This window comes from Eubalaena glacialis, chromosome 5, assembly GCF_028564815.1.
Source record: "Eubalaena glacialis isolate mEubGla1 chromosome 5, mEubGla1.1.hap2.+ XY, whole genome shotgun sequence".
In the NCBI taxonomy this organism is placed as follows: domain Eukaryota; kingdom Metazoa; phylum Chordata; class Mammalia; order Artiodactyla; family Balaenidae; genus Eubalaena; species Eubalaena glacialis.
Genome location: NC_083720.1, coordinates 137663397 through 137687641, shown reverse-complemented (window position 1 = coordinate 137687641; position 24245 = coordinate 137663397). Strand labels below are relative to the sequence as shown.

The following is a 24245-nucleotide window of genomic DNA, read 5'->3' as shown; positions in this document are numbered from 1 at the left end:
GGGTAGAGGACCCAAGACCAGCCTTCGCCCCGCGCGCATGCCCAGTTGGGAGGGCGCCCTCAAAAGGGAGCGCGCGGCTCAGGTTTTCCCCGCAGCTGGGGGGGGGGGTGTCGGGAGCGGCCGGCGGCCCCGCGGACCGAGGAAACGCCGGCCGGCGGACCCTGCGGGGCCGCAGCCGACTCAGCGGACTTTTATTTTCCCACCGTGGCAACCTTGTTCCGGCCGCGTTCCAAGGGAGCCGGGCACAGCTGGGCACATCCCGGGAGGGTGGAGCCCGACGGCCAGGGCACCCTCGTTACGTGGCTTTTCAGGTGTCCTCCGGGGAAAGGAAGGCCGCACGCCTCTAGGAAGGAGGACGACACACTCTCCGAGGACATCCCGGGGCGATCACTCCTCTCGCTGCCCGGACTTCTCTCTTTAAACTGGTCTTAACTGTCCCGCTAATATTGAGCGCCTTCCCAGCGGCCGCCCAACGAGCCCACAGGCTGCTCTGAAAACGGGCGTCCCCAGGTATCTTATCTCCAGAGGCGCTGGCCTCATCGCCAGCAGGTCTATTCCAGCTTCGTTTCAGGACGTCCGCTTTGCTTTCCGACCACCCTCCCAGGTCTGAGGAGGCCCAGCGTTTCCTCCTTCGGGAAATTCCCGCCTGTGCACCCGGGCTGCCCCGTAATAAACACCGGCCCGTTTTCCGGGTGTGGGTTGGTGGGATCGGGGTAGCGAGCCGGAGGGGAATAGTTCGGGCTCAGCGTCCCCGCGCCCTGCCTTCTCAAGGCTCACCCTCCGCCCCTCAAGCTGCCGCCATCAAGCTCCTCCGCGGCGGCGGCAGCCCGCCCGCAAATACACACCCACCAGCACTTTCAGATTCTCTTGCCCCGGGGGCGAAAAAAAAATGGGAAGCACTGAGCATGCTCGGTGGGGAGGGCGGGGCGCTCCCAGACCGCGCGTCGAGGCGGACGCCGCTCCAGCAGGCTCGGCGCCTCCGCCTCCCGCCCGCGGAGCCGCGCCCGCCGCAGGCTGCGCTCGCCCGCCCCGCCCTACCCCGCCCCGCCCCTCGCCGTTCGTCCCCGCCGCGGCCGCGCCGCCTGCAGCAGCTGCAGCGGCAGCAGTAGCTGCTCCTACCCGGCGGCCACCCCTCGCGGGTCCCTCCCTGGCTGCAGGAGAGGCGGAGGTAGAGGGAGGACACAGCGCCGCGCCGCCCGCACCGGAGACCTTCGCCTCGCCCTGCCGGCTCCTCACCCTCTGGGAGGACCATGGGTAAGTCATCCTTCCTCCCCCGTCATCGCCTGACATATTTCTCTTTCTCGGCGTGTTGCAGGGTGGGAAGCATTTCTCGCGCAAAGTTGCCGGATTTCTCAAATCCACTGGTGTAAGGCAGTGGCTCTTCCTCCGGGGAGAGTCGGCGCACGCGGAACGCACGCCGAGTCCGCGGGCTGGGAGGGTCCCGAGTGCGGGGTGGGGTCGGGCCGCGGGGCCGGACCGCCCGCCCGGCTCTCGGGCACCTCGCTGCCTCGCCTCCCCTCCTCCATTCTTCCTGCCCGAGCCGGTGCTCGGGCACCACAGAGCCTGCCTCGCGGGCTCGCATCCGCTGCCCCATCCCGGTTTCTTCGGAGGCCGCCCGCTTCCTTTCTCCCACGGCTGCTGGGCTGGAGGCTCGGGGCGGACCGCGCGAAAGACCACTTCACGTAACTTCCCTGCCAGGGCGACCTTTCCCCGTCTTGGGGACTGCCCATCCCAAGGCGAGGAGGTGTGAGCAAGTAGTTTGTGCGGGAGATTTTACAACCTGCACGGAAATTATTTTCGGTGGGGGGAGAACAGACAGTCTCATAGGTTGAAAGGATGACTTGTCAGAGGCCACGAGGAACGTGAGGAAGGATGGATAGAGCCCGCTATCTGTTGAATTAGTGTTGGGTGACTACAGTGTGCAATATTCCTGTGCTCAACCCATTTTCTTGGTTCCTTCGCCTGTCTACTGTAGCAGGGAAACTGCAACCTGCCTGTAACATGTTACCGAACTTAATGTTATTCTTTCCCAGCTTCCCTTGTCGAAATCTCCATAATCCGATTTTAGTTCTTTCGCGTTAATATCAAGAGTTTTGGATGAGATATTTAAAAGCAAATATGTTTTATAAAACTGCATGTAATTTAAACCTAAATTTTTTTTTCTTAATTGTTAAGTTCAGTAATTGCAGAAACGTCTCATGGATGCTGTAATGTAATTAAAAGACGAAAGTTTTTTAAAAATAGTAGCAATTTGGAATGCCATACTTCTGCAAGTTCCCCAGTTTGCTTCCATTCCTGTCTATCATAGTTTCCTCTTTTTAAAATTTGCTACATTGGCATCTGTCAACTCGGACTTTTCCCACCCCTTCCCTGCAAGTTATTTTAAGCTTGAGATGAGTGTGGTCCTTTCATCTGTCAATACATTGCCCAACACGTACAGAGTTAGGTCATGGCAACTCTGAATCTTCAAAGAAGTATCTGGTGTCGAAGGAGCCTACTCGAAAAGCAGATGCTCCAAGCTCTGATTCAGACCTTTGGCCGTATATGAGGAAGAGATCATTGTTACAAGAGGAGGTGGTATGAATGAAAAATGAATCTAGGTCCCAGAATTTTATTTTCAGTTGTTCAGTTTTTTCCTTTTTAATGTACTGTTGGTATGCTGACAGATTTCTGTAAAAATTGGGCGGCCCATTTATATGTATCTAGTCTTTCTCTGGGAGTAGAATTTTAAGAAAATATTAGTTCGGATTATTGGACACATTGTATCTTTCCCTTGAACATAACAAAAATTTTCTTCTTAATTATAGGCACAAGTTTGGCCTATAAAATATATTTCCCCATGTTTCAAGGTGAGCTAAGAAAAAGTCTGTTTAACTAAAATTTTAACTTACATGTTAAATCAGTACCTTTTCAGTAGAAAAAATTCTAGTCTGTTGCAATACCAGTGAAAAAATACTTAAATAATTTACTTACAAATAATTAATCTTGAAAATCTTGAATTCTTTACTTGATTTCAAAGAAGGTCCAAATAGAAATCCATCTCTCATTTGAAGCTTGTCAGGTATACTTTGATGAAGCACTCTCTCTCCTTTTACCATTCTGTTTGTACCTTGCTGGAAGCTTTCTAGCCCTTATGTAATCTGCTTTATAATGGAGTTGTTAAGGTGTGTGTGTTGTGCATTTAATCATGTGTTCCAGAAGATGAAATTTGTGTCTTATGAATTTTTGGGTCCTCTACAGTGCTTACCACATAGTATGTATTCAGTAAATCTTTGGTGAATTAACTGTTGAACTGGAAACCTGTCTATTATTTTCAACTTGTGAACCTGAAAGTATGGGCTCTGAACAAACATTCGGGTTGGTAGGTATTATGGAGGTGATGGAGATGTGAAGGAAGTGGGAACAGAGAAGTATAATTACACTATGACTGCTCTTCTCTCTCTCAAAAAAAAATAAGTTGGGTTGTCTGAGAGGTACGGGTTTTGGAGCAGCCACCAGGCAAGCTATTTCCTTCTACACTGCTGTTTTCAGTGGTTTAGTTTGTGATCAGTAGGCACGTACAATAATGTAAAATTGAAACCTTGGGAAGCAATGCTATATTCAAAGCCAAGGAAGTTATTATAACAATTCATATATACATAAGGGGTATACTGATTAATGGTAGGGGGAAAAATCACTTTTTAATGTCTTTTCAAGAAATAAATAAGGTGATTTTTTAAAAAGATATTCTCGTGACAGTGATTTTTCTCCATAAGAGAGTGAAGGAAACTTCCTGTGTAGTCTTATGGACCATGGCTATTATTTTATGTATATATTTTATTATAAATTCAAAGTAATTTGTTGAATATCAACCACATGTAATGTACTGTGGGAGGATAAAAATTAATAAAACATTTTTCAAGTTTCTTATAATCTTAACAGGAATAATGTTCTACATACACAGGTAACTAAATAAAGTATGAGTGATACAAAAGACCTTAACATATTTTATAGTTTCAGAGGATGGAGAGGAGTTTTCAGAAAAATGATGTTATTTGATCTAATGGTTGGTTAAGCTTCTGAAAGGTAGAAATCAACGGAGACTTAATCAGGATGGGAGTAGAGGGAGAGGAATGACATAAAGGAAGATACAGAGATAGTAACATTCAAACAGTTTCAGGATATGATTAAATAACCATGTTTGGCTGGAGCAAAAGGTAAGGAAATAATGGGTGACAGAGATGAGAAAGTTGTAATAGGTAAAGAACAGATAATGGAGGACCTTGAATGCCAAGCTGAAGAAGTTTTTAGACTTGACTTGTCTACTGAGGGACTGTTAAACGTTTTTATATAGGTAAGTGATGGAGCACATCTGTGGTTTAGGAAAATTAATCTGTCAGTTGAGTGCAGGATGGATTGGATGAGAAACTGGACAATAATTCAGAAGGTGGTTGTTGCAGTTTGGGTGAAAATATATACTGTCCTGAACCAGCCTGTGGCAATGGGAATAGAAAATTGCAATAAAGAATATGGAATTAAGAAAGGAGTCATACATTGTTGCCTGGGCAATAATGAGAATGTGGGATCTTTTAAATAGCTATTTAATCCACTGGAAGAGGAAACGTGAATGAATAGTCAGTTTTGGACCTGATGTGTTGGACTGTTTAGTTTGCCTTTTAGCTTCTCTGCTTCTTGATGACAGGGACTCTCATATTAGGTTTTGAATACATTTCCTAGCACTAGTGTCTTGCATGTAGGAGCTATGCAGTAAAAATCAGTTGACCAACCAAAACTAGGTAAAAAATATTTAACAGTTATTTTAACTCTCAAGACAGGATTTGAGCTAGAGATCTGGATGTTATCCACAATTTTCCTGAGATAATATTTGAAGTTAGGTAGGAGGATGAGAGTCAACAAAGAAAAAGAAGAAAATTTGTCCAAGGTAAGAATCTTGAAGAATGCCCCATTGTTAAGGAAAAAGAATGAAACGATTTGACACCAAAAAAGACAGTAGTAGGTAGGAGTGAAAGACTAGAATAGGCATATGGTTGATTTCAAGAGTGAATGGTCAATAATGGCTGTTGCTTCAGAACAGTAAGAGTAATAGGACTGAGAAAAGGCTCCAAGCTGATGTAGTTTGGTTAGGATATTACCTAAGGTATTTTCTAAAAAGCAGCTTTACGAGGTATGATAGCTATGGAGGTCAGTTGTAAAGGCTAAGTGGCTAATGAGTAAGTGGAGACAGAGTTCACTATGTATAGTAGTACAATATTCCTTGCCCCGTTTAAAGATCTGTACGTAAGCATAGTTTTCTTTAAACATTTTTTAAATGTCTCACTTTATGTGGAATGACACGTGCTATTTTTTTGCCTAACAATTTGTAATCTCACCATAGCGCCTCACATTTCTTTGACATTCCATTTTTTATGTCTTTGTGACTTAGTATAGTATACTTTCTGTTTTTGCAGTATCTGTCATGTAGAGTGAGTTTAGAAATGGTTTTATAATTTTACATGACAGTTTGCATAAAGGATACTCTACTAATGAATGGTTTTATCACTTTTTATTTATTATTCATCTTTGTGAATTTGGGATTTCTCTAGTTATATGTTCGCCTCTAATTATACTCTTAATTCATGGAATTTTCTTTTTCTCTGTAAGTATGTATAAGCCTTACGCATAAGTTTTTTTTTGTTTTTTTGTTTTTTTGTTTTGGCTTGCATTTCTAAGTCCTGGAATAGTTTCGTAGATAAATAGTTAAAATTGGTACTTTTACTTATTCTTTAAAAGTCAAGGTAGAGCAATAAAATATTTTTATAAGCTGGTAATCACTAAAATTTATTATTTTAAAAGAGCATAGATTATATATTGACTAGTTCAATAATTTTTCTTATTGGCTTTATATCTATTTTGTATATGCCCACTTTTTTTTTTCATACGTGAGAGAGCTAGATTCACTATCCTTGGCAGAGTCATATTTTCTGAAGTCTCTAGTACTACTATTTGGAAAGTTATAATAGCCTTAATTCATTTTGAGAACCATAGAGTTTTAATTTTCACAGTGGAATGTTGGAGCTTCTAGGTGCCTTTAGGGAAATAGTGTGATTGCTCTCTCCAGAGATTCCAGATCAGCTGAACTGAACTTGGCGATTCTGGAGTTATCAGAGGCACCAGCAACAGCCATAAAGAATTATGTAAATTTTTAATATCCCCTCATGAACATCAGGAGGGATGGAGAAGGAAGATCATCTCCTTTGGGAAGTCCATGTTAATTTTAGATAATCAGATGTTCAGATAACTGATAAGGAAAAAATTTAATTTAAAATGCTTTCCTAGACATTTAACTTGACAAACAGCTCTTTCTTATGGAGAGAAGAGCCAAAAAAAATTAAGGTATCAGAATAGGTTATAAAGTCTATTTTGGTTCTAAAATTCTGTAATTCTTTGAAACTAAACTTTGAAATATACTCAATATCATTGATGTCTTAAGTGTGTTATAATCATCCCTATATAACTTGTTTTTCTTTATTGTTCGAAGGGCAATGTCTCCTTGAGGTAGAAACTTCTGAGTATGAACCAATTTGTTAGACTTGTCTAAATAGATGGCCTAAAATACCATTACCCATGCTGGCTAAGACATGGATGCTGAATTCAAATTGCAGAGTAATGTAATTCTCTCAGTACATCTATTTATACAACTTTTGTTGGTAGAAGCATTCCAGGAGTTAAAACTAAGAATTAGGATAGTGATAAATGGGAGTAGTTAAATTGAGCTGCTAGCCATAATTGGCTATACTCATAAACTCTAAAGTCCTTCTGACTTTTTGTTCACAAAATTAACTTTTTCCGTATGGTTTCTATATCTGACCCCTTCTCTAAAGGCTGTTTTGCTCAATTTTGTCCATGTTTATGGCTTCAACTACTGTCTATATGCTACTGATGCCTAAAAATATATATCTGAGCTCTGTCTTTTTATCTAGTAGATGGTTAGACATCCCTACATGCATAGTCAGTTCAAACTCATTGAGTTCAAAACTGAATTCATTGTGTAATTTTTAATAATGATAACCAGAGGTATGTTGATTAATGTTTTGCCAGAAGCCTTTCTCCAGAAAAGCTCTGATTTGTGGTGGTTGATTTCCTGTGAATACATAGTCAGGAAGAAATGAGATGCAGCACACCATTATATAATATATCCACCATACAGACATAATAGCCTCATGAGCACAGATAATAATAAAATGTAGTAAAGTAATTAAGTAGTGATGAGTTTTGACTATTAATAACTTTGTTTTAATATAACTTATTTAATTTTAAGTTTATAAAATTTAATTTTTGATAATGGCTATTTTAATAACTGCCTCACAAAATTCCTAAAAATTTAATTATCTCATGGGCTGGTGCAAGGAGGCCCCACTACACCTTCGAAGTAATAATTATCATTTATTACCATTTATTAAGAATTATTGATGTCAGTAATCATGTTAAACTTTACATTTTTTTATATTTTTTTAAATAGTTTTAATCTCTTCAACAGTTCTGTGAAGTGGGGGACACTATCCCCATTTTATTTACTCAAAGAAATAATTTATCCAAGGGGACAGAGCTAAGTCTCTAAAATCCTGTTTGAGAGCATTGATTCTTACACTTTAGCTTGCATAAGAATCACCTATAAGCTTGTTAAAAAAAAAAATTACTGGGCTCACCCTCAGAAATTCTGATTCAGTAGGTGTGAGATGGGCCAAGAATTTGCCTTGTCAAGACATTTCCCAGACGATGCCGCGCTTTGAATAGCATCACCATAAAGCAGAGGTCTGCAAACTTTTTACATAAAGGGCCAGATGGTAAGTATTTTAGGCTTTGTAGGCCGAGAGGCAAAATCAAGGATATTACATAGATAAGAGTGAACCTATATATGAGAAAAAGCAAATATCCACAAAATTTTGATTGACTAAATTCAAAATATAACATGAATTGAACATGATTTATTGTAAAATACAGGTCTCCGAATGAAAAGATTGTAATTCCTTTTTTGAGATAGCAGTTTCATTTAATTGGGATTTCCAGTTACCCTATCATCAAAATTGATTGCAGTTGTTCATTTGTTAATGCAGATCTGTAAAGGCATTTAATTGATTTTGTCTTTAAAACATGTTTTCACACAGACAGGTACTACCAAATGCTGCTATCAGTCATGGGCATATGATCTTAATAATCCCATTAATTCTATGGAAGGTATTTATAGCATTCTTTTAGATTTTCTTGATAGTTTCCATTTAGTATGCTGTTTACATTGCAGATTAACCAATTGAAAGTCCTCAATTGCATAGTTAAATGGATTTTGATATATGGAAGTTTCTTTTGCACTTGCAGTGAGGTCTGAAAAACACTGCTGGAACTGTAGTTTGAGCTTGCATAATATATCTGTTGCACATTTGTATATGCACAGAGATCTTGTTTTTAGCTTTTGACAGCGCAAGAAATGTATAAAGCAGATTGATGGTTACTTGTGATTTGAAAATGTTGTCAAAATGACTTAGCACAGTATGTTAGCACTGTTTTGCCTTGACTTTCAGGTCAGATTCAAGGAGACATTATCAAATCTGCAGCAAAATATAATTTCCAAAGGTATTCATTGTTTGATAATAATGGTTGAAGGCACTTCTTTTTGTTCAGAAATTTCAGTCTCACCATTGAGCTAAAAAAAAAAAAAAAATCACTGTAAAACCGTACAACTGCTAAGCCCTTAAGCTGTTGTGTGGTAAGGCAAGTTAGGATATGCAGCTTCTATTTCTTATCAAAGTACAAACAACCGACAGTGGTTACATCTGTGAGTGTGAATGAAGTTGATACTATTGGTTCAATCATACATGTTAGTTTAAAATATTTTTCCCATAAAATACCTGCTGATTAATAATATAATGAAGAAACATAGACTTTAAACACCTTATTTTCACAGACTTTGTAAATTTATTCAACTAAGCCTTTTTCTGTTCCTCACATGTTTTTACCACCATCAGATGTAACACATCTTAATAGATTCCACTTCAGGTTGTACTGAATTAATGTTTTCTCAACTTTAAAAATATTTTTGCCTCTTCTATGCAGTCTTTATAGAGGCTCTTCTTCAGTCACTTCACGTTCAGCCTTGACTTCTCGGAAATAAGAACACTATGCAGTATTGCAAATATCTATCTGTTAATTTATCAAGAACCAAGGAAAACCTTTTTAAAATTATTTGCCTTGTCTTTTAATTGAATATTGATATTGCTCCCAGTGCCCTTACCTCTTCAGGTAGCTATTCTCACTGAAAGACTTTTCTTAAACAAGTTTTTTCCTCCTCTGGAAATGTTTCTTTGGTTGCTACAGTCAAAATACAGTTTAATTAACTCACCATGAGTAAACAGCTTTCCTTGCTTGACTAATAAGTGAGGCCCTCAGAAACTTAGTTTGTTTGCAACTTCATTTTCACTTTTTCTTTTTGTGAAGAAATTCTGCTATGATGAGGTACTTTGTTTCATTTCTTTTTTAAAATTTTTATTGGAGTATAGTTGCTTTACAATGTTGTGTTAGTGTATACTGTACAGCAAAGTGAATCAGCTATATGTATACATATATCCCCTCTTTTTTTGGATTTCCTTCCCATTTAGGTCACCACAGAGCTTTGAGTAGACTTCCCTGTGCTATACAGTAGGTTCTCATTAGTTATCTATTTTATACATAGTATCAGTAGTGTATATATGTCAATCCCAACCTCCCAGAGGTACTTTGTTTTGTATTTTCTAATTCCTCTGACGATTACTTTCCTATGAATTGTGAATATGATGAATACTTAGTCTGGTAGTATAGATATATGTTGAATTTTTCTAGCGTAGCTATAGTGTCATTGTGTGATACAGTGGTTTGCCATTTTATTCAGTAACAAAATAATCCATATGCCACTTTAAACATTAAAAGCATGATATTTGAAGTATACTATTCTCTTTTCGTTTTGATGTGATGGTCAAAGTGAAATGTTGTGGTATGGCAATACACATGGTACTCGAAACACTGAACAATCATAACTGTGTCACTGCAATTTGTAGTACATCAAGCAACAGTGTAAAGTGATGAGAGTACCACATATGGTTGCTGTCTCAATGACTCACCTCTGTCATAGTGAAGTGAACACAGGTGTAGACAATAAATAAAGGAATGAATTATGTCCCAATAAAACTCTATTTGTGGACACTGAAATTTGAATTTCATATGATTTACACATTATGAAATATATTCTTCTTTTGACTTTTTTCAACCATTTACAAATGTGAAGCCATTTGACTTGTGGGTTGTATAAAAACAGGCGGTGGGCTGTAGTTGGCCAACTCTTGCTGTAGAGTAATGCTATACTACCTCACCTTTTCCCAAGACTTTTTCTTCCTTATGCATTCCATAACTCCTTGGGTGGTATCACCATTTATCCAGTCAACCATTCCTAAAATCTAGAATCATTCTACTTCCCACACCCTTTGGGTTCCCTAAATTCTAATAGTTCTACCTGCTTGAATCAGTCCTCTCCTCCTTTCTCCACTGTAAACATGTCAGTTCACCTCTTGAAACCACTTTACTAGTCTAACAGATGTTCTTTCTCTCAGCATTCCCCCTCTTAAGTTCTTGCATGCTTCTAGAGTACTCTTTCTAAAATGTGAATCTAATCATTTCACTCCTTAGGTATTTTTTTCAATAGGTTTCCAACATGTATTACAGGGTTTCCAAACTCAAATGAAACTATATGATTAAAGAGGGTTAAATGGTGGTCTTTTCACACATATGCACTCTTTTTCTTTTGCATATTAAATCTAAAGGAATATTTTATTTCCATAAAAATGTATGCTTTCTTTCGTTTTTCTTGACAAAATGTCCTTCTTTTTGTCTTTCATTTTCTCACCTTTGATAAAAGACAAAGTTTAGAAAAATGTTTCTCTACCATAATAAAAAAACAGCAATGAAAGCATGATGAATTGTAACTAACGCTGGGCCTCACTGAAGGGCTACAACAGGAAATGGTGGGACTATGGCCAACTAAGAGAGTATGTGCCCAACCTAAAAGAGGAATGCCCTACTCAGCTCCAGCCAGTTTTGCCATGTACAGATGAGGGCCCAAGGAAGCCAGATTTTCGGACTTTTCAAAAGAAACCAGAGATTACATTTTTATCTGAATACTTCACATTGTTGGTTTTCGGAATTGTAAGACCCAGGGCCTCAAACAATGACATCTATCTGGCTCTGTCTCTTTCTGTCCAGATTATGGAGCTGAGGCTCAGTGAGATTAAGAGACATGCCCAATTTCACACATTTAGTTAGGGTCAGTGTCAGATTTAGAATCTTTATTTCCTAACTCCTTAACTAGTGTTGTGTTCATTATACTAGGCCAGCTCCAATCTGTTAATGAAAAAAAAGTGCACACACACACGGGCGCACACACACACACACACACACACACATATACAAACAAGCTAATAACAAGGATTCATTCAGGTAAATAGGATAGTGGAAAACTCTTTACCCATTTCTATTGCTAGAGTCCAGGCCCTTACCTCAGCTACTACTGAGACCATTTCTTAGTTGGCCTCTCGATACTAGACTGTGCTCTCCAGTCTTTTCTACGTGCTATGACCATCTTTTTTTAAGATACCACATTGATCATGTCACTTCCCTACTCAAGATCTAACATTGCTTCAACTGTCGATCACATCAAGTCTAAACTCTGCTTAGCTTTCAAGGTCCATAGAAGTCTGCTACCTCTCTTGTATTTCTCACTGCTCTCTGAAATACATCTTCTTTTATCCTAAATATTCTTCGTCAGTGATACCACCAAGACACCACTGTTCATGTTACCCCTTCTAGAATAACTTTTCATATTCATTCTCCTTAGTCTAGCTCATGAAAACTACTTCTGACCCTTCATACTGACCTCTTATTGTTCTCTGGACACCTCTCACTTCTTGGACTTCTATAACACATTCAATAATTCAATAATTTTAGTTGCTCAGTGTTTCATATTTCTTATTGGCATTCAGTAAATACTTGTTTGTTCAGTTATAGAGTCACTACAGATTCAGGTCAGTCTTCTGCTTCTAATTTAACAGCATTACCCTATAGTGATGATAGACATGTCTGTAACAGAGCTTGCAAACCAGCAGTCCATGGGCCACATATAATCTGCAGAAGGATTTTTTTAACGAAGTTTTAGAAATTGGAATTAGTTGTCAACATTTAACTAATCAGGAAATTTCTGATAAAAATCTGCTTCACCAGCTTTTCTTGAAAAATTAAACATTTAGGATCTCTGAACCTGTATTTCTATTGGTGATAATCAATGATAGTTGTCCTTTAGGCAGGGTATAAGGTCCCCAGTTCATTACTTCTTATTATTATCTTTTTTTTTAAAGACACTTCTTTTACCACTTTATTTTTATTGTTTTGTTTGTTTGTTTGTTTTGGCCTCACCGCCCGGCATGTTGGATCTTAGTTCCCCTACCAGGGATCAAACCCGTGCTCCCTGCATTGCAAGCTCGGATTCTTAACCACTGGACCACCAGGGAAGTCCCTCTTACTATTATCTTAAATCCTACAAATCTCACTCGGTACTCTCTCACTCTTGAAAGTATTTAAATGTGCAATGTCTGAAATTTCTGTTACAGCTTTTGAACTACTAAAGAGTTAATTGTATTCAAACTTGTGATAAAATTTTGAACTTATATTACTTTTGAAAATTAATACATTTATTTTAAAATTAAGAAATTGTGAAAATTAAATCGTACAACTAGTCAAGAGCAAAGTTAACTATCTATGATATATATGGTCATCAGTGATGATTAAACTGAATTTTCAATTGACCAAATGATACAAGAAATCAAAGAGATAGAGGATGGAATCTCTGCTTTTCCGTAAATTAATTGTTTAGTATAGCCTTTTGGCAAGTTAGTTAAGGTCTTTAAATCCCCATTTCATATATATCCTTAAAATATTATATCATTATTGAATAGGAACCAAATAATAAATTTCAATTAAAAATGGAAGGGGGATGCCCATTTCATACTAATATAAATTATCATATGGAAAACTTCAAGCTCAGTTACCTAATAAAGACCGACTAGCCCCCAAACCAAGATCTGTTGTATTTTTCCTTTCTTTTTTGACTCTCAAGCATAAAATACATTTTCTAGGGCAAATGATGGCATGGCATTTATAAAAGCAATCAAAGTGCAATAAGACTGCTAAACTGTTTCTAGAGAATATTATTTTCTTATGTATTAGAAAGTATTTTCTAACATATAAGAACTATATAAACTTAAAATAATTATATAAAAAGAATTACATAAAATCATAATTCAGAAATTTTTAAATTTTAAATTATTTTTAAAAACTATATAAAAATAGTTGTATAAAATAATTTCAAATAACTAGTAAGTTCCCTGAATTTATGGGTGGAGTTTTGTTTTTTATAGTCAGGAAAAAAATATAAGCAGCGATCATCGTACTTTAACAAAAAATTGTTTTCAAAACTGTGAGAAGCTCACATCATCTAAGATTCTTTTTAACAACAAATTTGTCAGGTTGTAAAAATTATTTCCGTTAGCTCTTCTGAAAAATATTCCCCTTCTAAGATTCCTCAAGTAACTTCATTATGAAAGATGAAACTGATCATTATAAGAACGTAAAACTTACATTGATGTATTTATGCTTCACAGAAATATAAATGTTGGTTTATCTTTAAAATTATAAGATATAGTTGGCCTCAGAAATAAAATCAGTTAGAACAAAGGCAAAATTTATATGAGCTGATTAACTTAATTTCCTTTTAGTTGCAAGAGCACATTTTTGGGGAGGGTAGTGGTAAGCTCCCAGAAAAAATAACTGTCAACTGTGTCACATTTCTGGCTTTTATATAGTTTGTATAAAGCACCATAGTCAGATCAGAAACACAAGATTACCACATTAGGCATTACAGAAAGTGACAAAATAAGTAGTGCAAGGAGTCACATTTTTTTGCTTTTGAAAAACTTAACCTCTAACTGGTAGATAAAGAATAATATAAAAGAATGAGTAATAGAAACAGATACGGCCATAATTTGGATTCTTTTTTTTTAATTGATTAATTAATTTTTTTTTTTCTCCCTTAAAATTTTATTTATTTATTTATTTATCTATGGCTGTGCTAGTCCTTCGTTTCTGTGCGAGGACTTTCTCCAGTTGCGGCAAGTGGGGGCCACTCTTCATCACGGTGCGCGGGCCTCTCACCACTGCGGCCTCCCTTGTTGCGGAGCACAGGCTCCAGACGCGCAGGCTCAGTAATTGTGGCTCACGGGCCCAGTTGCTCTGCGGCATGTGGGATCTTCCCAGACCAGGGCTCGAACCCGTGTCCCCTGCATCGGCAGGCAGATTCTCAACCACTGCACCACCAGGGAAGCCCAATTAATTATTTTTTAATTTTATTATTTGAGTCAGGTCTTCGTTGCAGCATGCAGGATCTTTCGTCGCAGCGCATGGGCTCTTTGTTGTGGTGCGCAGGCTTCTCTAGTTGCAGTGCGTGGGCTTTTCTCTAGTTGTGGTGCACAGGTTCCAGAGCACATGGGCTCAGTAGTTGTGGCACGTGGACTGAGTTGCCCCGCGGCATGTGGAATCTTAGTTCCCCAACCCGGGATCGAACACACGTCCCCAGCACTGGGGTGTGGATTCTTAACCACTGGATCACCAGAGAAGTCCCCATAATTTGGATTCTAGAAAAAGAGAAAACACTTCCCCCACTAAGAATTTAAATGAGAGGATAGATCAAATTTACCTTTTCAGCACCTAGTACAGATTCTTTGGAATATACAAGTGCTCATTACTTACAGTGATCTGGAAAATTTTTCCTAAAATTTATTTACTTATTCAATTAAACACTTACTTGTACTAAACAGCATGGTACTACCCTTGAGATGCTATGGCAGAGACTGCTCCCTGATACATTTCATTGTGATTTTCTTTCTTGTTTTTTGTTTTGTTTTGTGACATATTAAGATACATGGACAGTCGTTAGCTAGTACAACTATCTAACATGGTTGGGTTATAAATTCATTATTGAAGAGCTTTCATCTATACAAAGAAAGATACAGGTAGTCCTGCATTGTACAGCTCTGGTATGCATGAGATCTGCATGAGGTTCACTTAATTGCAGTACGGTGCAGATTGCTTGGTTAGTGAGAAGTGCTTGGACTTTGAAGACACACATGTCTGGATTTATCCCAACTTTGACACTTAACTTTCTGGGCAAGTTATTCAGCTGCCAAATTCAACTTTCTCAGCTGTTAAAATACAGGTAATAATAACACCTATTTCACAAGGTAGTTGTAAATATTATGTAAAATAACAATCATATAAATTTTTTTTTTTAATGAAAGCTTTATTTATTTATTTATTTATTTTTGGCTGTGTTGGGTCTTCGTTTCTGTGCAAGGGCTTTCTCTAGTTGCGGCAAGCGGGGGCCACTGTTCATCGCGGTGCACGGGCCTCTCACTACCACGGCCTCTCTTGTTGGGAGCACAGGCTCCAGACACGCAGGCTCAGTAGTTGTGGCTTACGGGCCTAGTTGCTCCGCGGCATGTGGGATCTTCCCAGACCAGGGCTCGAACCCATGTCCCCTGCATTGGCAGGCAGATTCTCAACCACTGCGCCACCAGGGAAGCCCCAATCATATAAATTTTAATTTCTGTTTCCAAAGCTGAAAATACAGTCATTTTTGGGAAACTTTATCTTATATTCAGAGTTAAAACCAGTCAAAGGGTGTAATGCTCTTTGTTGTATTATTTTAACCAAATTATGTAGTGAATATTAAGTTACTGTAGCAGATCATATTTTCCAAAGGTGGCCACGACAATATCTCTTGGCCCCAGGTATTCTAAATCTTGCCACTCTCCATTGAGAGTTGGGGAGTTCTCTTCCTGTTGAATCTGAGCATGCTTGTGACTCACTTGTAACCAATAGAAGACAGCAGAAGTGATGCTGTGATTTCCTAGTCTCAGTAGTAAAAGGCATTGTTGCTTCTACCTTATTTGTCGAGACACTGGCCTGCTTGGAGCCCTGAAAAGTCTGAGACCCTGCAGATGCCATGCTGTAAGGAAGCCAGGCCACGTAAGGAGGCCTCAGGTGTCAGGTCTCAGGTCAGCAATCCTAACATTCAGGTCCTTCCAGACCAATCACCAGACGTGTGTGTGAATGAACTATCAGATGATTCAGATGATACCAGCCTCAGCCTTTGAGTCACTCCCAGAGACGTTCCTGGCCTTTGAGACAACACTGAGGCCCCAGACCTTGTGGAGAAAACACAAGCCATTCTCAGTGTGTCCTTTGTGAATTCCTGGTTTATGGAATCTGTGAGCAAAATAAATTGGCCTTTGTTTTATGCCAGTAAGTTTGGGGTGGTTTGTTATGTAACAATAATAATTGGAACAGTTATAAAATGTGAAAGATACATTGTTTCAGTAAGAAACAGATTGCTGTTAAAACTCATTAAAGTGGGAATTACCTGCTGAATAAATGTTTACTGATTTTTTTCTTTCATTTCAAATGAAGATAGCCTAACAGAGAATTTTTTCTACTAAGTAGCATTTCCTTATGGTTTATTTAATTGTTCTTTATGTGACATTAATTCCCTTGAAAAAATGTTTGTTGACTGTCTTGGCTACTGGAAAAGAGATATGCATGTTTAAACAGTATTATAGATTTCACTATAACTTTTTCGTAAATGTTACCTGTTTAGCTAATGAAAAATGTCAATCAGTACTCTTAAGTTAATAAGGATAGTTACCACTAAAAATTACATATTTTTTTCAAAACCTAATAGCCTAATAAAATCTCATAGGAACAAAGGAATATCTGTACTCCTCTCTCCAAATGAAAATTTAATTATTATCCCTGATATTAATTTTAATGTTAATCTTATATTCGTATATTTGTTAAGCTCATATTATATATTTGACAAAATTATTTTGACTCTGTTTCTTTCCTGTCACTTTTGGAAGACAGTGGGTTTTCTAAGTTTATTACCACTAAATGAAATAATACTTTCTCATATAATTACCAAAGAATTTCAGATACATAGTAGTTATTAGATTTTCTAAAATAATACTATAATGATTCTAATAATAATGGGTACTTTGTTAAGATCATTACCATGAGAAAGGTAGTTAGTACTATGGTAACATTTGGATTGATTATGCTTTAAAGTTTGTGTGTGTGTATATGTGTTTTTAAATATAAATAATTGCATAAATAGAGTGCTTCTGGAAGGATGCACAAGAAAATGTTAACATTAATTGCTTCTGGGAGTAAATTGAGGCATGTGAAGGTAATTCCCACCAAAATAAAATTAAAACTAAAAAAAAAAAAAGTTTTCTATACTGTGCGAACTATGTTGTATTCATCTTTGTATCTTTAGCACTTAGGGCAGTGTTTGATGCTTGGTAGATGCTTAGTTCATATTGTTGGATGAATAGAAGTTTGAGGTTATCTTCTTAACCTTTATTCACCTGATACATAGCATTCATGATCTGATAGACTATGATATTGTTCACTGAAAGAGCTAATATTCTTACTTGTTTGCCACATAGCTCCTCATTTTTCTAAGCCGACTATGTATATATCTGTATCAGTCTAGGTCCAATCAGAAGGCAAACCACATAATGTTACATTTATATGTATGTATAGATATTCTGACAGGAAACATGAGGTCTGTAGATCTTAGAACAGGGTTTATTACTCATAGAACATTTTAGTACTGGTTATTGGTGCACATGTAGCAGAGAGGAATTTTAAGAGAGGAATCCTAAAATTACGACACTGAGAGCTTATATTGGGTTGCTGGCACATCTGCCATTCAAGGAACACATGCACACATACCCCTTATCTTTTTTTTTTTTTTTAATTTTACTTATTTATTTATTTATTTATTTTTGGCTGTGTTGGGTCTTCGTTTCTGTGCGAGGGCTTTCTCTAGGTGTGGCAAGCGGGGGCCACTCTTCATCGCGGTGCGCGGGCCTCTCACTATCGCGGCCTCTCTTGTTGCGGAGCACAGGCTCCAGACGCGCAGGCTCAGTAGTTGTGGCTCACGGGCCCAGTTGCTCTGCGGTATGTGGGATCTTCCCAGACCAGGGCTCGAACCCGTGTCCCCTGCATTAGCAGGCAGATTCTCAACCACTGCGCCACCAGGGAAGCCCCATACCCCTTATCTTTGATCTTGAATTAAACAAAGCCTCTCTTGGGAGGGGGATGACATCTCTAGGTTTGTTACCCTAAAAGTAAGCTAAAAGCAAATATCTGGGAAAAAGGACAAATTTTTACAATCCTAGAATGTGTCCATTCTAAGGGTGGGAGGCTTATCTTTATTATAGGTTATCAACTTCCTTTGCTCAGAATGCCCCAACAGTGCAGGAACACCATGAAATCCAGGGAGAATTGTCTTTCAACACACAGTAATTTAAACAGGGGACATTTGATGTAAAAACTATTAAACAGTAATTGGAGAGTAACTTTAAAGGTAGATAGCAAACTCTAAAGTGTTTGGTGCAGGAGTGTATCCAAGGAAGGACACACTTCTTTGGAAGGGTGAATTCTCATTAAAAGATATAGTTTCAGGCCTCCTGATGGCATAGAAGTTCACTGGGTTGCCCAGGCCAGAGCTGGTCCATACCCATCAGACCTGCAGGAGACTCCTGGGAGAACAAGCAAGCTGGGATTGATGGGTGGCACACAGATAGTTGGGCCTGCAGAGGAAGTTGAAGCACCACTGCAGGTACTACTGGAACCTGGAGCTGGAGAAGCCCTCTTCTGCAGGAACCCGGCACACTTCTGTGTACAATTTGGGCTGGGGTGGCTCTGGATAGCCAGCTCCTCAGGGCTGCTGGCACACACACTTCCAGGGCTGAGGAGACGGTGTGGGAAGCAGTAACCGGGGCTGGGATGTAGCCTTGAGTTGTGTGGGGCTGTTGTACACAGCGCTGCTGCCTGAGCTGAGAGCTGGAGAAAACGTGTGGTGAATGCTATGACTCGCAGACACTTGACACTGGAGAAAATTATGCAGGCTGAGCAGGAAGGAGAGCACCTTTCTCTTCCTCTTCAGTGCTATCCATTGTCGTCTACAGACAAAGCTTGTATCATGCCATCTGACAAAGGAAAAATATGTAAAGGGCCCAGATTCATTTTTATAGATCAGGCAATAAGGGTGAATTTGGAGCTGAGAGACAAATAGGTTGGTAACTGACTTAAATGTCTCTTCATCCTATTGCTTGAATTTTATTCCTTTTAAATTCATGGTACATCATAGCTTTAAGTACAGATATTTTCATGCTTTCTGTTTTGTATATTTAATTTTTATCTAAATTCTCTTTTGTTTTACCTTGACCCTCACATTTCTTTTTGCTTTCTGTAGCTTTCTGTAGTATTTTCCTGGGAAAATACTCCTTTGTGGGTTCATCAGTTACAGTTCAGACATTATCATTTTTATTAGATTTTTAAAATTCTTAATATATTCCTTAATATATGCCTATGTTAAATTCATCTGTCACATTTATGACTACTTGTTTATATCCCCTTTTTCTCTGGTTGGCATTTTATTACCCAGAAAAGTTGGTGTTGCCTAAAAGTTTATAAATTTCAGCGTATATTATCTCTTTCTTGTATTTATTCGGTTACGAAATGAGACTATTTGCTTTGCACCAATCTTAATGAAGTACTTCTTTGTATATTTCTCTAGCTCAAGAAAGTTCCATTTACCTAGGTCTTTTATGTCAATCTTTAATCTAGTTCTCTATTACAAAGCATTATAAAGCAGGGTCTTTACTTCTTTGTCCATCTTTATAATTGATTAGTCACAGTTCTAAGAATACTCTAGTGAAGAATTTGCTCAGGACTGTTTGGAAGTATAAGTAGATAGCCCCCAAACACTTCTGTTTATCTACCTTATATAGCTTTTAAAAATTCCAATATATTTAGGCAGGATTTCCTCTTATTGAAATTATATTATCTGTCTCTTGTCTGGTCTTCCTCACCTTCCCCTGTCAGGTATATCCTAGAGTCCAGGGCAGAGCTTGGAGGCAGGATATCTTTTACTCTTGAATCTAATGCCAGGAGCTGAAGCATTATAGGCAGACATTTTAGTGTCCTGGAGGAGTAAAAGGTCACAGCTAAGATATTAAGTCCAAGATCAAGGTACTATTCTGAGGGACTAAATAGAGTATGAAAGCCTGAAGATAAATGGGGCCTGAGAAACTGGGAAATGCAGGATAATAAAGTAAACTGATAAAACATTGTTCCAAAGAATCTGGTGATAGAATGCTGATACTGTGAAGACTCAGTTGATCTGCAGGCACATACCAGGTATAGGGAGCTGGAACAGGGTAAATACGTTTCAAGTAGCTGTTTTTATGTTTAGAGAGTTTCTCTTTTGTTACGGACTCAATTAGCTTACCTGTACAGAAATGAAGTTTGAAAGTATATAGTTTCCACTTTCCAGCATTTTCTGGAACTCTTGTGTATAGAGATCATTCCTATAGTTCTTCTACACAGAAGCTGTTTGTAATATGACAGATTACATGGTTTCACCGACATTGTTCTAGCATAATTCTTGGGTGTCTTTAAAATTCTTTGACAAATGCCATTGTGCTTTGTAGATTTATCTACATTGATTTTCTAAGTTGGCTTACAATATCCTGGGTGTTGACAACTATTTGGTATGGTTGTATTTTAAATCTTTCTGTTAGGGGATTGTTGAGGAGAAGAAATCACCCTGGTATTTTTCTTGGTCAGTTCTAGGTCAAAGAATTAATTAAGCTTGAATCTCAACATAAATCATTCTCTAAAAAAAAAAAAAAAAGCTGATGTATTAACTTATTAGCAGTTTGTGTCATACTATCTGCTAAAGCTATATTTGACAGCTATAAAACAGTGAGATCATTCTTGAACTCTAAGTGAAAAGGTCTTTTGGCATTGTGTGAAATAAAATTTTACAAACTGTATCTTATCCAAATGCTGTTATCCATTATGGTTTAATATTGTAGTTGTGAAGGTCATCAATCATACTCTTGACCCTCTAATCAAACATGACATCTTACTAAGACTGCAGTGTTATTGGTTCAAACTAAAATAGACTTTAACTCCATTTAAGAATGCATGAAAAGTGATTGCTCAAAAAGTTTTTATCCAATTTCTGAAATAATTAGAGAAGAAAACTTAAAGCGAAGCGTAGTCATTGTTTTTAGTGTAACATCTTTTAGTGTAACATAAAAATATTTCTTAATCATGGCAATTTATGCCATAATCTGTAATAAGAAATGCAAGTACAAATAACTCAGTAAAGTAGGTGTTCAGGATTTATTAAGTTTCTACTATAGGAGAGCAATGTGAATATCCTAGAAGAATCTCCTGTTGTACAAGAATGTCCCATCAAATAGTAGAAATAGTAGAAATAAACTAAAAGAGTTCTATGAACCTAGGACTATAAAACTAGCAAAATGAAAAATACAGAAGAAATAGAACTGTACAATAGTATACAAAAATGATTTCTTAGTTAAATAGATTTGTGAACTTGATTATGAAGTTAAATTTTGGAATTCATCTACTTATCATATAGTTCAAACTGTTGACATATAGAAGAGATTGATTAAATTCATCTAAGACCTTATATTTTTATGAACTCTTAAGTTAATAATCTTGTCTGAAGTGAGGGAGGAAGTAATGTGAGATGTGCAATTATAATCATCTTGTGGAGTGAAAGAAGCATATCCAGTAGATAGATGTGTGGATAACTGGCAAATGGGCACAGAGTTATTATGTCATTGCAACCTGGAGAAGTGTATTGGGAGAGAACCCACATGTATGAAGAGGTATGACTACATGTTAAAGTAATGAATGAATTAAGGTAGAAATTAGGAGTTTAATATTTATGAAATTTACTTTGGAGTTCTTTCATTAAGTAAAACAGTTTCTATGTCTTCATTTGTTTCTCTCTAAATATCACAAATATTTCTAATTCTCCAAGTATTGCCTGAATTGCTGTTGAAAATAAATATTGCACACGTGCACTTTGAACTGTTACATTTTTGCTCGGGTATCTCTCTTCCAAGTCAAGTTTAGTGTTCACTAAACATTTAGTATTTAGGTAGATTCCTCTTAGAATGCTTCTGTGGAACGTAATCTTGGAAACGAATGTAAAGAAAATGGCCTATTTACATTAGCTTTATATTCACTTTAAGTTTCAAATTCTTTATTCTGTGACTAAACAATAATTATGAAGATAATAGTAAATGATTAAATTTTAAATCTTCTCCTAAGTTCTCAGGTGTTCCCCCTGCCGCCCCAGTTGATATTTTGACCCCAGAAATCTATAGTAACAGCAGTAGTGACTGAATCATGAAGTTTTCTACTTCACCTTTTTTTGCTTGCCAAGAAATAAGTCCCTGTTTTGTTAGGTGTGTATGTGTGTTTATATGAGTATATCTACCCACCTTCAGAGAGTCATGGAGGATGCAACAGTATTAAGAGCAGAAGAGAAGGTTTTCTATGTTGAATTTTAACCTAAAATGATTAACTTACTTGGCCATGAATTAATCGAGTTTAGAACTATTTTCTCGTTTGATCCTGTCTTTCTTGGAAATAGGTATAAACATTAGAAAAGAAGGGATAACACGATCTGTTTTTTACTAATCATATAAATTTATATACAGAAAACTCAGGAAACTAAAAAGCTCCACTTTTTAATAACCTCATATTAATAAGAGAATTTGGCTGATTATGAAATAATTATACAAAGTAGCTCTTTTCTACTCTAGGCATAAACACCTACACATGATAATGGGAAAAATTATTCAGTTCTCACTAATGACAGAATTTTTAAATATGTTGAAACAAATTTAATAATAAATTACAGGATCTATATAAAAATAGAACATTTTACTGAGAGACCCAAAACAAGATCAGAATAAAATGAAATACATACATTTAGTGGAAGGGAAGACTTCATAGTGTAAGAATGCAAATTATCCCACAATTAAAATATAAATTTAATATAGTTCCAGTTATAATCTCAGAAGGATTTTTATTCGTTCATTCATTCATTCGCTGTGGAATGATTAGATGAAATGATGTTAAAGCTCTTATGGAAGAAGAAAATCTGAGTAGTCAAGATAGCTGAAAAAGAACATAGTGGCAGGACTAGCCTTAACCAGGTATCAGAATATTAGATACAGCCAGTGTAATTACTTAGATATAGTGTTAGTATAAGAATAGACAAAAGGTCACTGGAAAGAAGAGAAACTTCAGAAAATACATTTCTGTATAAAGAGACAAAGGTGGTAGTTTAATTCTATGAGAAAAGGATGGAGTATTAAAACTACTCCTGACACAAGAAAATAAAAGTAAACCCTAATCTTAGGCCATATGTAAAAATGAATTCCTGTGAATCGAAGACTTAAATAAAAACTAAAAGAATCATAATAGTGTAAGAAAATTGAGGCATTTGCTGGGAGCCCAAGAGACTTTCTTAACCACAGGTGGAAATCCAGATGCTATAAAAGAAAATTAGGAAAAAATACATAAACAATTTTAGTGGATTAGTAATAGATTTAGAGAAACAAAGTTAAATGGATGACAGACAAAAGGTTAATGTCTATACTGTACAATAACAACAAGACTGACAAACCTATTTGAACATTAGGCAAAGGATGTGAATAAACACTTTACAGGAAAGCAAATCCAGTGGCCAACAAACATGAAAAGATGCTGACGTTTATAGTGGTTAAAGAAATGCAAATTAAAATAACAATTACATATTAACTCTAAACCCATCAGACCATCAAGAAATAGATATCAATATTTATTGTTAGCCAGCTTATTGGAAAGAGAATACTTTCAACACATAGCTGGAAGAAAAGTGAAATCTTTCATCCTTTTCGGGCAGCTGTTGGCAGCATCTATTAAAATTAAAATATCAGCAATTCCATCCTGGGAGCCTATCCCATAAAACTAAAAGTACTTTGTATATGTATAATGATGCTTATTGCACTAGGGGTACCAGTGACCAAAATGAATCACTTTTAGCAAAAGAAAGTGAAAATGTATGTGTACAGGAATGATTGAATAAATTGTGGTGTATCTGTACTATGAACTATGGCAGTTATTTAAAAACATGAGTTAGAACTATACAGATTGACTTGGAGTAATTTGTAAGAGTTATTGAGTGAGAAAATCAA

The 24245-nt window shown here is 37.4% G+C and overlaps 1 protein-coding gene across 6 annotated transcripts in view; it reads left to right on the top strand.

Annotated features, from left to right (window-relative positions):
- The first annotated feature begins 1044 nt into the window (after positions 1 to 1044).
- The window catches only part of RAP1GDS1 (Rap1 GTPase-GDP dissociation stimulator 1), a 155998-nt gene continuing 132797 nt past the window's right edge, over positions 1045 to 24245 (top strand). For 4 of the 6 annotated variants that reach the window (XM_061192605.1, XM_061192608.1, XM_061192604.1 and 1 more), the window contains exon 1: positions 1046 to 1254. In XM_061192605.1, the coding sequence (XP_061048588.1) occupies positions 1251 to 1254 (4 nt within the window). In that variant the 5' untranslated portion in view covers positions 1046 to 1250. Of the gene's footprint in view, positions 1255 to 24245 lie in introns of all 6 variants that reach the window. The other 2 variants (XM_061192602.1, XM_061192601.1) reach the window with 1 other exon arrangement.